The sequence below is a fragment of the Polypterus senegalus genome, chromosome 15, assembly GCF_016835505.1.
Source record: "Polypterus senegalus isolate Bchr_013 chromosome 15, ASM1683550v1, whole genome shotgun sequence".
Classification (NCBI taxonomy): Eukaryota; Metazoa; Chordata; class Cladistia; order Polypteriformes; family Polypteridae; genus Polypterus; species Polypterus senegalus.
In genome coordinates, this window is record NC_053168.1 from 78,453,825 (window position 1) to 78,471,086 (window position 17,262).

At 37.2% G+C, this 17,262-nt stretch overlaps 1 protein-coding gene across 1 annotated transcript; it reads right to left on the minus strand.

The window, feature by feature from the left end:
* Positions 1 to 342: 342 nt before the first annotated feature.
* Positions 343 to 16,993, minus strand: LOC120515499 (serum paraoxonase/arylesterase 2-like). The gene is made up of 6 exons (XM_039736560.1): positions 16,920 to 16,993; positions 16,198 to 16,366; positions 15,239 to 15,371; positions 12,747 to 12,947; positions 6,117 to 6,250; positions 343 to 494 (listed from the first exon to the last, which is right to left on the minus strand). The coding sequence occupies exons 2-6, from the start codon at positions 16,349 to 16,351 to the stop codon at positions 343 to 345; spliced, it is 774 nt and encodes a 257-aa protein (XP_039592494.1). The 5' UTR covers positions 16,352 to 16,366; positions 16,920 to 16,993.
* Positions 16,994 to 17,262: the final 269 nt, after the last annotated feature.

The following is a 17,262-nucleotide window of genomic DNA, read 5'->3' on the forward strand; positions in this document are numbered from 1 at the left end:
TCAATGTTATGAAAGGCTTGTACAATTGACTCCTGAATAGAATGTTCATTTTTCCGATTGTCAACAGCATTTTGTACAAAGGCATGAATCTGGTGAAAAGGCAGAAAGATGTTGAAGCAGACCAGGGTCATTATGACCAGGCTCTTGAGCCACGGTTTGCGGAAAACAGACAGCCGCTGCTGCTGAGCCAGTCAGTCTCAAACAGACACGTAGGTCGAGTCTGGCTGGGTTGGTCTATTAAACATCCCTACCCGGTACTTTATAGGTACTGATCTGTTATTATATCCGGCAGTGCCTCCATCAAACTCTTGAACAACTTCAGAGCCTTTCAAAATGTCTCACTCAGGGTCCGTCAAGTTTGTTCAAGGGCCATGTCTGCATAATCCCATCCTTGGGTGATATGTTCCAAACGGCCGGAACCTGTACCAGGTCATCCACGGCCTCTTCTTGTTGCACGGCCTGAATGGCTATATCCTCATCCCCTGCTAGGAGCCCTGGAACATCATTAGCAGATACAAAAATGTCAGGTACTGTGCGGTTCTCCAGGAAACGATCCGACCAATACATATCGCCATTAGCAGGTACCTGAGGCTCAGGATCCTAGATCTGGCCAGGTCAAGGCATAAGAAGGTCTGGCCAAGAAGGCTGGTCTGGAGGCTAGCTGTTAGGCGTAGAGTACTCAGAGTCGGGCACGATAGCCTCAGGTCAAAACAGGCCATTTTAGGTGGCCGTCTGGTCCTTAGACCATCATGCCTGATCAGGAGTATAGCCGGAGAGATGTTGATTGTTAACCGTTCAAAACACGTTGTTGAAAAAGTTTTTATAGCCCGACAAATCCAGGCTGCTTGGGGGCAAAGACTCTTTGAAAAGAAACTACCACCCCACCGGCCTGATTAGGCCTCCTTTGTGTCAAGAGCATTTTGATGGATGTATCTTTTTCGAGTCTGTGAAATGTACTTCTGCATAAAAAAACTTAAGGTCTCGGGAGTATGGTCATTGTGAATAGTTAATACAGAAAAGAGAATACAGAACACACGCTGCACTTCTCTTCTGAAAAACCCTAGGTGAATTTTGAACATCATGTCCTATGTTTGGTTAACACTGTGGACACAGGCGCTAGATCTCCGTCATATGGACCATTAAAGAGTAAAGATTCTAGAATTTTTTGCACTCTCCATTACAAGATCCATAGCCCCCGCAGGATGTTTGACAATTAAGTGAAGACCCTTTAGTTTGTCAGAATCATGGGTTAGTGCCAGGTCCATATTCTAAAATATCTTGATTATATCTATTTAATTAGCATGTCGGCTGTTCATTTTCAATATACAGTGGTATACTTCCCTGTCAAAAGGTTAAAATAAAACAGAGATCCGAGATACTCCTATTGAATTAGCAACATTTGTTATTAAGTGTATAGGTTTGTCTTGCATTCTAATTCTTAAAGCTGTATCAAACTATTGTTAATTTCAAAGCAAAATGCAACCAATCATTTTGTTTATAACTAAATTAAATAATCCTTATAAATAGATCCCAGTGGATGATAATACTTAACACTAATTGATATCATTAAATGATACTTCTGTGTTTTATTCAGGTTTACTATTTAATATTTTTAATTTGCCTTTTAAGTTTTATTAAAAATGAACTCTTTAAGACATATTCAGACTATTCCAGACTGCATGTCAAAAAAGCTTATTTATTTCAAAAGGTTTCTTTTCGTGCTGGTTTTGTCACCTATCAATGAATTTTATACATCACAACAGTTTTTCAAATTGTAATAACTTCTTTATAACTCCACTTTTTCATGTATTCACTTCATAATTAACTTTATTTATTTATTTTGGCACAAATGTCCTTACCATCAAGACTATCAGTCTAGTTCATATTCTAAACTCCAATATTTAATGTTCTTCCTGAATCAGGAGGAACACAAACCTGACTTATAGTTCCAGATAAGATTCTAACAATAACCGGCTAATGTTAATTAGCCTCATACTAGCAGATGTTAAATAATGTTTTCCCTAACTCTTTGCAACCCGTGGAACTGGTAAATAGATGACAGTTTAGCTGATAATATACCTCAGAAACGTAGGTTCTGTTGTAGTGTGCTGTGATTTTGGGGTGATCCCTTGTTGATCCGGTCTTAATATGTTTTTAATCTCCTCTGTGACTTAGTATTTGTAAATTTTAGTTTTTACTATCTTATATTTGTGATATGGTCGAGTCACTGTTACATTTTGGAATGATAATGTCTAGCTTAACTCTGCCCCTGACTATGATCCCGGCACAAACCCTGGTCCTTTGACTCGTATTCAAGAAGATTGCAGACACTTGTTGACTCTTGGAATCACAGTTTAAACTTACATCCCTTCACCCTGAATGCTACTAAAACAAGGGTGCTTTTTCACAAACAGAGGGGAAAAGCAGTTTTCAATGATAGCTGTCCTATGTAACCTGGACTACCTAAAAGAAAGAATAAACCACAAAGTTTTAGTAAAATTTTAATCCTTGTGCTAACACATATAATATTATGTAATTGTTCACTCAAAACATTTCCATCCTGATTTGCCTAATGTGTCCAGCATAAGCCTAATCATCAGCCCTGTAGTGTACAGGCTCCTATAACCTACTATAACCATTCTTATTTTTCAGGGTCTCATAACTGATGTAAAATGGAAGGCTGTTACCAAGCATTAACAGAATTTCTAAAACTTTGTATTATACAAAGCATCCTGAGTACCAAAGGGCCTGTTGATGAAAATGCGGTTTTAAATTAAAACCTGAACAAGATAACTGTTTTTTATTCAAAATATAAAATGTTTAGTAAATAAAGAGAGACTAAATACAATTTATAACAAAAATGGAACACCAATGGACAGCTGAATAACCAAGGAAATCTAATTTAGCTTGAAGTGCCACAAAGTGTTTTACAAATAATCTCCTTAAATCGTAGTTCTCAAACTGTGGGGATGGCCTCCTAGGGGGCGTGAAGTAACAAAAAGGGGGCGTGAAGATGTGAAAAAAATAAAACAAAGAATCGAAAATATGAAAAATACATCTATTCAACCCAAAACAAAATAACTTAAACTACATTCTGATACTAGAAAAATAAATACTGAGTTAGATAAAAGTTAAGTAGTTATAATAAAATATGCATCTATGGTATATCATAAATTAAAAAAAGGACATATTGGTATTAGTGGGCTACTTTCAAAAAAACGTTAGGGGGCGTGATTTAAACAGTTCTGAAAACTCGGTTCACAAAAAAATTATGATAGAAAAAGTCAGATGTCTCCAGTTCCTACCCAGTTCCTTTGGGGACTTTATACTGTCTATTATCATTTAAAATGAGCACAGAAATTAAGTTATATGCTATGTTTGGGGTGGATGTGATCAGAAAGGCTATGATGATTCCAAAGATCAGTCAAGAAAACAGTTGGAAAAAATGGGCAGAACTCTTTTGGAAACAAGGATTTTTCTTATGTTTTAAAGATGCTTTTCTCTTGCCTGTTATGGAGGTCTGTCTAATTACCTGAAGTTACAGGAATTGGGAAGTGATGAACTATTTTGGTAAGAATACAGTATGTGTTAAAGTCTACATAAGAAAGAATATAAAGGGAAAAAGTGTCACCCTAGGACCCTACCATGACAAAACAAAAATCATAATTGGGCTTTTCTATTTTTAACTTTCTAATTAAAAATAGTGAACTGTTTTCCAGTTATCACCTATGTTAACAGAAATAATTTTAGTTTTTTGAGTAGACAGAAAATATCAAAATTTTGTGCTAGTGTAACAGTGAGTGCTTTTACATGCACGTACAAAACTGGGATAAGGTGAGTAATCAGGCTAAGGTAGAAACCTGCTTTCTTATAAATCTCCGTTTAAATACACAAGTGTATTTACAGAGTTTTCCTTTGTCAAAAGGCTCCTATGTTATAGAAATGAGCTAAGGAAATAATTAAAAATCATCACTGACCACAGCAAATCCTAAACCACACGTGGAATCTGTCTCTCTTGTGCAGTGTGGGATTACTTTTAAAAATAATTTAATTATATTACCCACACGTCTAAAATCACCCAGCCTTTGGGGGGGCTACTATTCTGTATTAAAATAATTGCTTTTCATTTAGCGAAATGAATGAAAACACAGTTGCCTTATGTCTATTAAGCATTCGCTTCAATATATGCTCCTGGATCCAGTTCATCGTTGGAGGCTGTCTCCAACCGGTTGTAACAAATGAGAGTTTATAAAGTAAAAATGTTTCGATATCCCATACTTTTAAAAACATGCGGACCCCCGTACAGAGATTCCCCTGCTACAGTGAGCCCGATTCGAAAGAGTACGCATTTCACAAACGGGCCCTTCTGTACGTAGTTCAGAATACCGACCTCTTATTACGCCAGAGCTAATACACAACCGGCCTGCGCTTTTAAACCATCCCTGAATATTCTCAGAGAAGAGGCTCTGTTTGAATTTTTAGACGCCGAGACAAAAACTACTTGATTGTAAAGCCCGTTTCGGTGTGAAAAAACGAATATTGTTTGCTTCAGTCCTATGAAGTTGTACATTAATCATCGTACATGCAGATAGATATAAATGATGCATATTATACGCACACACGAGCGTGCTCATGCGCCTACACACGAGTGCGCGCACGCACGCACTTGAGAATAAACTTGGAAATTATTCATATTAAGGATAAAATATAAGGGTTCATCCATCCGTTTTCTAAAAACATACTCGTTTGGCGTATATAATAACAAAAATATGCCATACCGTGATCCTTGATGTTTCCGACGAGATTCGGTGTCCTCTTTCAGTATTAACGGCCTGCTGAGTAATGGACCGGTCTGAACACTTATTTATATACCCAAAAAAGCAGTATTTTTTGAAATGTGCACGGTGATCTGTAATAACAGATGCTTGCCCATCATTTTAACTGGACACCTGTGTAATGTCCGTTGTCCGTCACAAGGCTGACATCTAAAAATCCTTACATGGAAAAGTCCAGAATTTCTTTTAAATAGAATCTATTGTAAGACATAGATTTCTTTAAGCAGCTGTCTTTAAGACACAGGCCACCAGACACTCTTTGCATTGCGGTTAAAGATCATAAACCAGCCTGAGCCGGACTAACAGCTGAAGTGTGAATCGACACTGATTCCCCAGACCCACCTTAGCTTCAGGCAGCCAAAGAGTATTTTAATTTGTTTTTTTCTAGCCCGAGATATCCGATCTGATTAAGGCAATCTAACTTTTAGAAAAAACTAAAAGCATTTCTTCCTTATGGGAGGTTTAAAATGGGTGTTATTGGATAGGAGCGGTCTTGTTTTAGATATACTTTTTTTATATAAATTATACATCCAAGGTTAGATATTTTTTAGACGTCTCAAACGTGATTTAAAGGGATCTGTTGCATCTTATTTAACTTTGTGTATGAGGGGCAATGTGCTTTGAAAAGATCGGTTTTGACAAAAGAGTATTTTAAAGTTCCTTTCTCTAGCCCGAGATATCCGATCTGATTAAGGCAATCTAACTTTTAGAAAAACTAAACGCATTTCTTCATTAGGGGAGGATTAACATGGGTCTTATTGGATAGAACAGGGATTGTTTTAGATCGATTGAAATACAAATTATAAATATATTAATTAATTTAGCATTTAGATGTCTCAAATGTGATTTAAAAGGGATCTGTTGCATCTTATTTAACTGTGTGATTTTTAAAGGACTTATATCGAACTAGTTATCTCGTGTTTTACACATGATCATTAAAACGTTTAACTTTTAAAGATCCGTCCGTCTTGGGAAAAAGTAAGTGCCAAGCGCATGGGGATGGGGGTTTATGCTCAGTTGTTGACAAGCATGCACGCGCAGGGACTGAATCAGCGCGGAGTGGGCAGGGGAGGAGGGGTTTTTGCTGCTCGAAGCACACCGCTGTGTTAAGGCAATCGCACTTCACAGCGTCAGCAGGGGCTGACTCAACCTGTGTCTGCACTCTGAGCATATGGCCGGCAGAGGCTGACGGCTCTAGCAGCGCTCCAGGAGTCATACAGGTTGCAGCTTACAGCTACAGCTACGTGCCTGTTCGGGACCGCGTAGGGCTTTGGCACTGACCAGCTTGCAGCCGCGCGCAGGGGCTGCTAAAAGCCGGACTGTGCAGAGGCGGCCTGACATCTCCTTTCTGTGTGCGATGTTGAAGGTTTTTAAACACAGAGCCTGTCTGTGAGTTGGAAGATTCAGTTGTTGTTCTGTAAAAAGGATTTTCAGTGAGATGGGAAAAGCTGGACCTGTAAGTGGGCTTAGATAAAATACAAGGGGTTTACAAATGATACAGCAAAGATTAAATAGATATTTTAAAAATAATAGTTACATAGATACAAGGATTCTTACCCAAAGCAATACTGGCAGGAACGCGATATGGTAGCTTGTCCGGCTGGAGCATGTGTGTGTGTGTGTACTGTATGTCTTCGGAAGAAGTGGCCCAGGAAGTGGAGGGCCAACCAACAGGGGCTGCCCAGCCATCAGGTGCTGCCTGACCGGGTCGTAGGCAGGCCCTTCAGGCCGTAGACATGCCTGAACTTGTCTTGGAAAAAGGGGGGCTAGGAAGTGGTTGGGGGGTGGTGATGGGTTCAAGGAGTGGAGGGGGGAGGGGTGAGGGCCTAGGCAGACCTTGGGCATGTCTGGACTTGCCCTAGTGAGATGGGGCAGGGCAGGTGGGTGGGGTGGTGGTGGTGGGTTTAAGGAGGGGCAGTCATCCATCAAAATGCCTTTGACAGTTTCCCGGGGTAAAGAGGCAGGAGGGTGTGTGGGTCGTGGAGGTGGGGGGCTCAAGGAGAGGTCAGAAATCCATCAAAATGCCCTTGACAGAAAGGAGGACCAAACAGGTGGATGGGGTGGGGATAAGGAGGGGGGCAAACAGGTGGCCTAACAGGTGGTTGGGGGTGGGGGCAAGGAGGGGGGCAAACAGGTGCAGGGGCAGGGTGAATCCTTCAAATCCACCAATCAAGTGGAGGGGGTGGAACTTACGGTCATAAATCAAAAGGGATGGGGCTTAAGGTCATCAATCAAATTTGATTGACTTTTTGACTGAAGGTGCCTGACATAATACTACTAGCAGCAAATTGGAGGTCAAGAGGAAAACAGACTGCCCAGAGACCGAAAAAGAAAGATGTTAAAAGGAAATGGAAGACAGAAATGTAGAGCAAGAATGCCCACAAGGGCCGAAGGTGAACGGTGGGAGAGGCATGTGGGGCTCAGTGGGTTGCCTTGCATACTCGAAAGGAAGGGTGGCAGGGAATGGAGCCCGATACGAAGGTTGATTGCACCTGACAGCGGGCATCTCCTCCTTTCAGCAAGGTCCGGACAGGATAAGGGGAGGAGACACAAGGTTTAAAGGGAATTATTGGGGCTCACTGTTTTTTATGGGCTGTCTGTGGTTTTTAACTTTGTTTTAACGGATTATTTATTGAGCTATTTTAACCTCCACAAGCACCTTTTCATTTTTGTTTCAACACTTTTTGAATTGCCTTTTAATAAAAGCAGTGTTCACTTTTTCACTATCCCCTTGCCTCCGGTTACGTTATCAACGGTGTCGGGTTCAAGAGGTTCCAAGACAAGAGTGGGAGTATGGAGCCGACCCCCACCGTCACACAGAGATGGACTAAAACACGTGCCACATTTGTCCACTATGAATGATGTGTGCACAGACAATCATAAACATGTTATAGAGAGCACACATTCTGCTTAGTTCCGGTGTTATACAGTATTGCATTTGATTCATACGTATATTTTAATATTATGCCTACACCATCTGCAGTGGTGTTCAAATGTGTTTATTGTGTGGTTGCATTTTTACGCTGTTTTTGGTATGGCTTCTGAGTAGAATGTCTGTTCTGTTGATATTAGTTAGATGATAGTGGCACTCACTTCTTTAGTGTAGTGCTGCATTGATTACATTGTTTGCATTGCTGACATTCGTGTAATTTCATTTTTTTATATCAATGCTTTATTAAAACAGTTACTATAATAAGACTTGATCATTTTGATTTTATATTGGAAATTCATATTTTCAAGTGTCCACACAATAAGGAAAAATCCAAAATAGTGGAAGTCAAAACTATCACAGCAAAATGTCAATATCAAACTTGAAGATAAATACCCTAAAAAAAAGATACAGCACAATTACTTTTCCCTGGAATTTTCTCACGGCTAGGATGGTGAAACTGGCATACCAGCAACTTTTATAGGTGGTAATGATAATCCAGTGCCACGCGACCAGCCACCGGTTTTGTATAGAGACCATAGGCAGCAGCAGCCAGGCCAAGACTTGCATCAAAATGTCATTGAGATCCAACCCGCTATATCCTAACAACAGGGTCACAGCTCTTTGAGATACAAATGAAAATAAACATCTGGAATAATAAATTCCAAGGCTTGTAAAAGGTAAATGTGATTCTTCAGCCATTCATATAGTAAATAAATACACTGCCACTGAATTGTGTTTTCCAGAAGAAAAAATTCTGATGCTGTATGAAATCTACTGCAAGGCAGACAGCTATGCAAAATGAAAGTGCCAATGCCTTTTCTTTCTGTCCCACAAATTTTTTTCATTTGAAACAAGCACCTTCAATTAAATGTCAAAATGGTCCTATTTTTCCCCCTAAATGTATTAGATTGCCATTTATCTATCTATCTATCTATCTATCTATCTATCTATCTATCTATCTATCTATCTATCTATCTATCTATCTATCTATCTATCTATCTATCTATCTAATAGTTAGTAAGCTTATATTCCCCAATTTAAATAAAACAAAGCAGTTTTGGTTAAATCATACAACATAAAAACAGTCTACATAGGCAAAACTGCACAAGAAATAATGAAATACATGCTACAGTTCACTGTTTGATGTGCCTGTAAAAAGAGCAGATCCTTTAGAATCTTCTGAACTGCTTTGATTTCATTAGTTAATTTTCACATCTGCAAAATAAAACTCGCAGTCACAACAAAAGGCCAACTTAAACAGGGTGTCAAAGTTCATTCTTCACCAAATTGCACCTGAAGGTCTGCCAGGTGCAGCAAATTGACTTGACTTTTAATTTCTTACTCTTGTAGACAATAATCTATCCATTAAACTAGAATTCCTCTGGCTTCCTATCACATTTTCATGTGTTTACCTCATCATTTCACACTGTACTTAAAGATGCTAAATCAGGTTAAGCGTGTGTGAAAATGGATAGATGGCCACATAAAACCCTGACATCTAAAACACTGTTTTATTTGTGTTTAAATGCTAGCTGGCCAAACATACATTGCAAAATATTTTTTGACAAAGAATATTAGAATACAAAATTAGCAGGAGAGGTTTAATGGAAAAATTATTGAAGGCAGAGTAGGCTGAGAACAACAAAGACTCCTATAAGAAAACAGTAATGAGAATTTTTGGACCAACCTTTGAGGATGACTCCGAGTTTAACAGATTAAAGTGGGCACAAAATGTCAAATACTTCATTGTGCTTTTTAACGTATGCTGCAGGTGGTGGCACTTTACACAACTTCTAGTTGGAGAGGATGTCATACTTACTGTAAGGACTGCAGTTGCTGATTCTCATCTCCTTGAGAATGTTGGAATCTCAAACCATTTCAAGAGTGCCACACTCCAATAATGTGTTGCCTGACAGAGCTAGTGTCTTTACGAAGGCTTTCCAGGCATGTATACCCACAATTTTGGCCCTTTTCTTTTCTATATTCAAGCCTCCCTTAAGTTTACATGGTACAAAACACCTTGGTTCTTTTCCTTCCTCGGGACCATGCTGCATGCATTATACTTCTGGGTGAGCACTCATTGGTTGTTAGCTTGTCTGCCACTTCAAATTCAGACAAAATCAAACCTGTCTGATGTGGCCGAAGTAAGAGGCAAACCAGTCTGACAGAGTGATTGGGGTGTCAAGCTACATGCATGGAAGTCACTGGAATGTGTTGTAATTGCCCCCAACTTGCTGGAAAAGTCGTGCAGTGAAATAAGGGCTTACTATAGCATTACTTTTTTAAAACTGCTGAAAGTAATACATGTGGGCTGTGGCCTATCCTGCTAGCACTTGGCACGTGGTTGAAGTCAATACTAGACAGGGTACAAATCTACTGCAGAGCAGGGGCAAACTCACTCACATACAAGTCCACAAAGGGGCAATTTATAATAATCAGTTAACCTCATATGCACGTCTTTGGAAATGTGGGAGGAAAACAAGAGAACCTGAAAAAAAAAAAAAACCTCGCACAGAGACAGGTAGAAGACACAAGCCACACACACAGACAACATCCAGGCACAGAATGTGAACCCTGGATGCCCAAATCATTTAGCAGTGGTGCCAGGTCCTAACTCAAGAGGTCACTCTGCAGTTTACAATGGAGATAAACCAAAAATAAAATTTAAAACATGAGTAAAGAATGAAAGAGGAGAACTGGGAAGTCATCCTATATAATCGTTAGTAAATTATTAGTATGAAGAAGTGATAATGCAGTTGTAATATGTAGTAGCAACCCAAACAAATGTGAACACTTGAGTTCATACTAGATGAAGACATATGACTTTACTAAAAGATGGATTTAGAAAGTGCAATTAAAAAAGTAATATTAATTAATTATTAAATTAATACAGTACATTGCTTGTGCTAGGTAAGACTAGAAATATTAAAAATAATTTATCTTAGGCAGAAGCAAATACAAATAGAGTTTGATTAAAAAAAAACAAATAGTGGCACTTGGAAGTTACAGATAGGTGATAGTTAAAATTCTCATTGGTAGTTACATAAACTTTTGGTGTGGAGTCATAATTGCCAAATGGTGGTCTGTGGCATATTCAGATGAGCACTGTATTGGTTCCTTACTGAGGAAGAACTTGTTAGTGGACATTGTGCAGCAGACTGCAGACAAGTTCAGAAACGCCAGGGAAAGTGGTTCACAACACACTGGAATCCCAGGGAGGTGGGAGGCTTGGTCAATTGAACATTGTCAAGTTGTTAAGCGTACTGAGCAGATGCGATACAAAATGTCATACAGTCAGTGACAGAACCCGGGTCCAATTGCCCCTAGCAAGCATCAGAACTGCGAAAATGTTATAAGTAGTTAAAGGTTCTTAAGTTCATTATTTGTCCAGTGTGCTTTGGTAACAGGTCAATGGAATCTGTCGTCAGCTCTGTGAGTAGGTGGTCCAGGGTCTGAGACACTACCCTGCATTTAATGAAGGGCGCTAAATCTCAACAAATGTCAAAAAGCACAAACAAGTGTACATTGATGCTCTGTCATTTGATCATTTAGACATCCCATGGTATTGTTCCTTGTAAAGCCTTCCTCATTATTATAAAGGTTCGCTTGTATTTATTAATAGAAAAGTGAATCAGCTGTAACTATCTTATGGCCATCTTGTGCAGTTAAACATCATGTTCACTACCTGGCTTCATGAAGGCTAATGATTCACTCCCTATCAAAACTTATTTGTGCTTTGCACCTGCCAGGTTATTGTCTTTTCATTTATAAGTCTAATGTATGGTACTTGGTTCAAGGGTATGAGCATAAGGGACAGGTGTCCTGGTGAAAAATGGCACATGGAAGGCAAAGTGCAGGACAAGCCAAGGTAAAAGAACAAGAATTCAAAAAGAAAACAATTGCTAAAATCCAAATCATTATCCAAAATTCTTAGCTGAGTAACATTCACACAAAATTAACTATTCCCTAGTCTTCAAAAAGCTATGTACTCCACAAATTCAGAGCCACAGACACCACAACACCATAATGACACCAACTGGTGCAACATCTGCTGTAACAAGGTGGTAATTGGAATTGTTCTAGTGTAAATGATCCTCAAAATGGAGTTGTCTTTAATCAAAAACATACAACTGCAATATCAGGACAAATTCAGAATCACAAAATAAGCTCAAAATTATAATAAATCTGATTCACAACCACAAGAATCGTAAAATAATGACCATATCTGGCCTTTACGATTGCAACTATCATGCAAATTGGATTACATCTTTTAGTCATTGAGTGCACTTATCTTAAATAAAGATGTTTAGTTTTTACATAATGAACAGTCTTAAATGGATTATAGTTTTCTGTTTAAGTTGAAACTTTAAGGGTCTTTGCTATTTTTTTTTTTTTTTTTGCCAATCTAAAGGTTCATTTGTGCTTTCAAAAGACATAATATTTCATATTTCATTTATTGCTATAAACTCTTCATATATGGAGTGAGTTTTGTCTTTCATCACTTCATTCTTAACCTTTCAGTTGATAAAGCATACAGATTTGTGTTTTCATAAGCTGACCACTCAGGCCTACAGTAGGTGGTTATGGGTTTTCATTGATACAAATATCTTAATCAAAAGCTCATTTGTGCATTGTAATGAACTCTTAATATGATCGGCTGTTTGTCTGTTCTGTGGAAGACAACATAGAAAAAGAATACTATGAAAATATTAATGAGCCTTCAAGACAGTACACCCAAGTGAGCCAGCTTCTTATATTAAAACACATTTTGGCAAGTTTTATGCCTGTGGTTAATTGTAAGTTCATACGTTTTTACACAGATAGGAAAACAAAATTAAGCAACTAACTGCTGACTAAAAACTACTTAGAACATAAACTGACTGTGTCTGTGTTGTTCAAATATAAGTGTGGGAGAGAGTAGTTATTCCGCTGTTTACAATTCCAACTGAAACCTTTAAGGACATGCGTCATTCACTTACTTTGAATCAGGTGAAAGGTTTATGCCATTCGCAAAATGTAATCCATTTCCCACCACTTTCACTTCTTCAGGACTGTAGTAGACCACATTGCACCATGCCAGTCCTAGGACTTTCTCAAGAAAACGCAAAGATTGATCCGTGAAGTAATGATCATTTGTTGCATAGAAACGTTCTGGTCCGACTGCTACAATATCATTTACACTGCAGACAAGAAACCACACAATTTATAGATTATTTAACTGTCCAGAAATAAAACTATTAAAAAAGAAAAAGTGAGTGCGCCTTGGAAGATCCATCCATCCATCCATTATCCAACCCGCTACAGTATATCCTAACTACAGGGTCACAGGGGTCTGCTGGAGCCAATCCCAGCCAACACAGGGCGCAAGGCAGGAAACAAACCCTGGGCAGGGCACCAGCCCATCGCAGGCCTTGGAAGATGTAAAATATTATTTTGTACTAGAGATGGCTGTCAAATTCCAATGTAATTCTATTTTGATGGTAATAATTCTGGATGATTAAAGTGAACATGACATTCTGTTTATAGGGTGCTTGTATTTCTAAAGATAAGGTATATAAATAAGAAACATCAAGCACCAACTAGTGAAGGCAAGCTTTTAATCCAAATGTTGAAAGTTACTAAGATTAAATCCCATCCAAGCACCGCAAGTGTTTCCTCTTCACAGATTTTTGATGTCACATCAGAAGCAATAATTTGCTTGCTCAGGAGGTGTTGTCATTGTGTTTAACTCGTAGATACAGTATATTACCAGCCTCCAATAGAAATGAAAAAAGTTGGCCTGAAAGGAAACTTTACATGTGAAAGGGACATAATGAAATGTTTGTATATGTGCAAATGAATGAATCAATACATATACAGTAGGTGGCTAACAGTGTAATATTTTAATCAAAGGCTAACTAATGACTCTTGCTGATTGTGTATGTTATTTGTTTTCATATAAAGTAAACTAGAGCTCTTCTAAAAAAACTAGTTTACCAAACTGTATTCCATTTCTATGATGTGTTTTCTGTGTAAAATGTTTTTAGATTTAGATGCTCATTCATGTTTACTTGAAACAGAGAATGTTCAATGCAAATTGAAAACATTTTAGAAACAAAACAAAAGCAGTTTACAAATCAGTGGACATTTATACCCTACTATGCAAACCTGCATATAACTGGCTAGTTCTGAATTTATAGGCTCAGTGCAAATTGTGAAAGCAAGAAGTTAGCTTAGGTAAGTGTTCAGTTACCATGAGAAATGTGTCTCATCATAAGTAATTAAATATAACAAGACCCTGCATTCAAAAAGGCACTTCATGTCGCAAGTGACATAAAACAAAGTTTATCCAATTATGCAGTACAGACTACTTAATTAAACTGGGTACTTTGTGTTTTAAAACCAATTAAAATAGAAGAATTATGGAAAGATTAAAATATTGACCATTCATTTTGTCATCTCTATTATAATTGTACCATAAATTAATTAGAATCAAAGGAATTGAAATATGCAAAACCACTTCAAAAAACCGCAGACAATGGTAACAAACATATTTTTGTTTAATTTTGTGCTAATTATGTCTCTGTTTCCACATGACTTGTGTTCTAGATGTTATGGGATGTTTAATTTGTTATTTTCTAATTATCTCATTGGAATAGACAGTTCATTAAGTGTCATAAATTTCCCCTTGGGATTAATAAAGTATCTGTCTATAAAAAGAATAATCAAATGACGTATCAAACCGGACAGGACATTATATTCAGCTGAAGGCTGCATTTATGAGATTCTGGTCAGTGATGAGCATGTACTGTACACTGATGTTTCACAATAAACAAATTAAAATGCAATTTTTTAGTGACTTTAATAATTTAATTTGACTTTAATAATTTAATTGAATTTAATATATTGGAAATATGCCTGCACTTGCTCTATAAAAGTATCTACAGCTATTCAGGTCTTCTGACTATGGTGACATTCATACTGATGGCCTCCTAAGTGTTTCATGCACAGCAGCACACTAGGATGAGGTTTCAGTACCAAATTACAAGAGAATGAATAATAAACTTCTGAACATTTCAGAAAAATATCAACAGAATTTTATAAGCAGTTGAGAGACCAGCATGTTGTTTCTATGACGACAAGGCGTAAGCAATGTAGCAAGATCTAGAAAAAACAATTTTGCACACCCTTTTTCACCAATGAACGAAATTTTTTTAAAATGAGAATTTTCTAATTTTTTTAAATCAAAAAATATAACAGTGAGCATACATTTGCTGCCTTTTCCCATATTAAATGCATAATAACTACATTACAATACATGAAAACAAGAGGTGAGTAGTTCATTTACCATGAGAAATGTGTCTCAACATAAGAGATTAAATATAACAAGATTCTGGATTTAGCAAGGCACTTCATGAAATGGGAGACACAAAACAAAGTATATCCAGTTTTCATTATCAGTAATAATAATAATAATTAATTATAGACATACTTAGTCAGCAACTCATGAGTGATCGTTTTCAGGTGAGTTAAAGACTTGTCCTCCTCCACAAATTTAAATATCTCTACATGACTTGTGAAATGTGGATGAAGATGATTGACAACAAATACATACACCGTGTGATCTGTTTAAAAAAGAAACATGTTACTTATTAAATGCATGTTATTCATTAAAGAGGAGAAGGAGGAGGTTAGGAGCATGCGCTGATTACAGCACGTTGCTGCACCCACCACAGGACAAACCAATCCCTGCAAGTTGGAGGATCTGCTTGCAGGGCTGGAGGCAGGTTAATGTCATACCAGGATGAATCAAGAGGAAAATAAAATGAATTGTTTCTAAAAATGACATTGACAGGTTTTTTGTGGATTTTACAGCCACAGTGTGTCTTTTTTGCTTGCTTAAGATGTTTAATTAAATTCAAACCATATAAACAAAATGGCTCATGTGCAGAATCCATTCCATATTATTGTAACAACCTTCAAACATTTTTCTTCATTCACATTATTTAAAAAATATATTTCTGTAAAATTTAAAATCACTCAAAGCAATTTCATTCAATCATCCAAATTTATGTACCCCTTTTTCCATTTTAGGATGTCAGGATGCCAAAGATTATCTCTGCAGTCCTTTAGCATAAGGCAGGAACCAACCAAATACTGTATGTGGTTCACAGTCACACAAAGTAAAACTGAAATGCAAACATGGAAAACATGTTAATTCCTCAAATTAACTAGGAAAAGAAAGGAAAGTAACTAGGAAAAGAAAGGAATCTGTTTCCATGAAGCCATTAGGCAGCAAGTCTAAATCATGTGCCTTTGTGCTTGAACATCAAGAAGATTCAAGATTCTTTATTTGTCACATACACAGTTTCATGAAGTGAAATGTGCTTAAATAATGTTCTCATTATTGAGATCTAACCATTAAAATTGGTTCATTTATTACCCCCATACCTTCTTTGTCAATGTAAGTGCTGATTCCATGGGGATTGAATGAGATCAAATCGAACCCTTGGCTTATTTTCAGCTTACTTAACGTTGGTGTGTCTTCTTCTAAATTCATTACATATAAGTTTCCTGGGGCATCCGAACCATAGTTTGGCATCATTGGATATTTTAATCCCTAACACATTGCAAACAAACAAGAAAAATCTGAATCACAAAGTGCAACATTCCATTTAAAGACATAATATAATATAAAAGAAACATAACCTTTTTCTTTAACTTGTGCATATACATGCCACTGAATTACCATTTCAGGTTTACTTCAAGGTAATTTTACTATCCAAACTACAAAAAAAAACTATAAGCATCATCATTAATTAACTTGTATAGGCAATTTAATTCATTTAGTAAAAAGTAACAATCTGACAATCAGCCAAATATTTGTATTTTAAAAGAAAGTGAATGCAGTTATAATCTTAGCAACTGATTTTTTGTTTCTGTAAAAACTTGATTGACCCTTTGACAATGAACTTTGTCACAGCTCTTTTTTTAGTTTACAGGGTAGGTTAATAGTCTGTATGTACCTCATGGCAATGTACATTTGCTAATACATTTTCTGATTCTTTAAATGCACATTTGCAGCATCATTGTAAAAATGAAGCATTGCTGCCTCAGTTATTAGTTTACAGCCTTACTACAAATATAAAGGCTTATCCAACAAGTGTCATCACCTGTTAGATCCTTCTGTACAATGAAAAGCAAATATTATTGCTGTGGAGGGTGCACAAATATTTGAAGTCCATTTCTGCAATAAAAAAAGATTTATGCACAATGAATTAAGCTGAGGGCTTTTCTTATTAGGAGGAACAGATTGATGTATTTTTGCCTTTGATTTCTATTTGAACTTCAGTTGCATAAAAGGTAATAATACTATGATGCTGAAGCACAATATTCAATATTTTGAAACATAAAAATAACAATATTATATGTTGACTTTAGTAGTGGCATAATATTGCATCATGTCTGTTTACACTTAACTACCCATATGTGTTCATGAAATCAACAGGAAGGCCC

Coding starts and splice junctions, on each gene's coding strand:
- LOC120515499 (XM_039736560.1), bottom strand. CDS start 16,351: ATGATGCCAAACTATGGTTCGGATGCCCCAGGAAACTTATATGTAATG. Junction 15,372..16,197: donor CACTTACATTGACAAAGAAG/GTATGGGGGTAA, acceptor TTTTTTAAACAG/ATCACACGGTGTATGTATTT. Junction 495..6,116: donor CTGCGCGCGGCTGCAAGCTG/GTCAGTGCCAAA, acceptor ATGATGTTCCAG/GGCTCCTAGCAGGGGATGAG.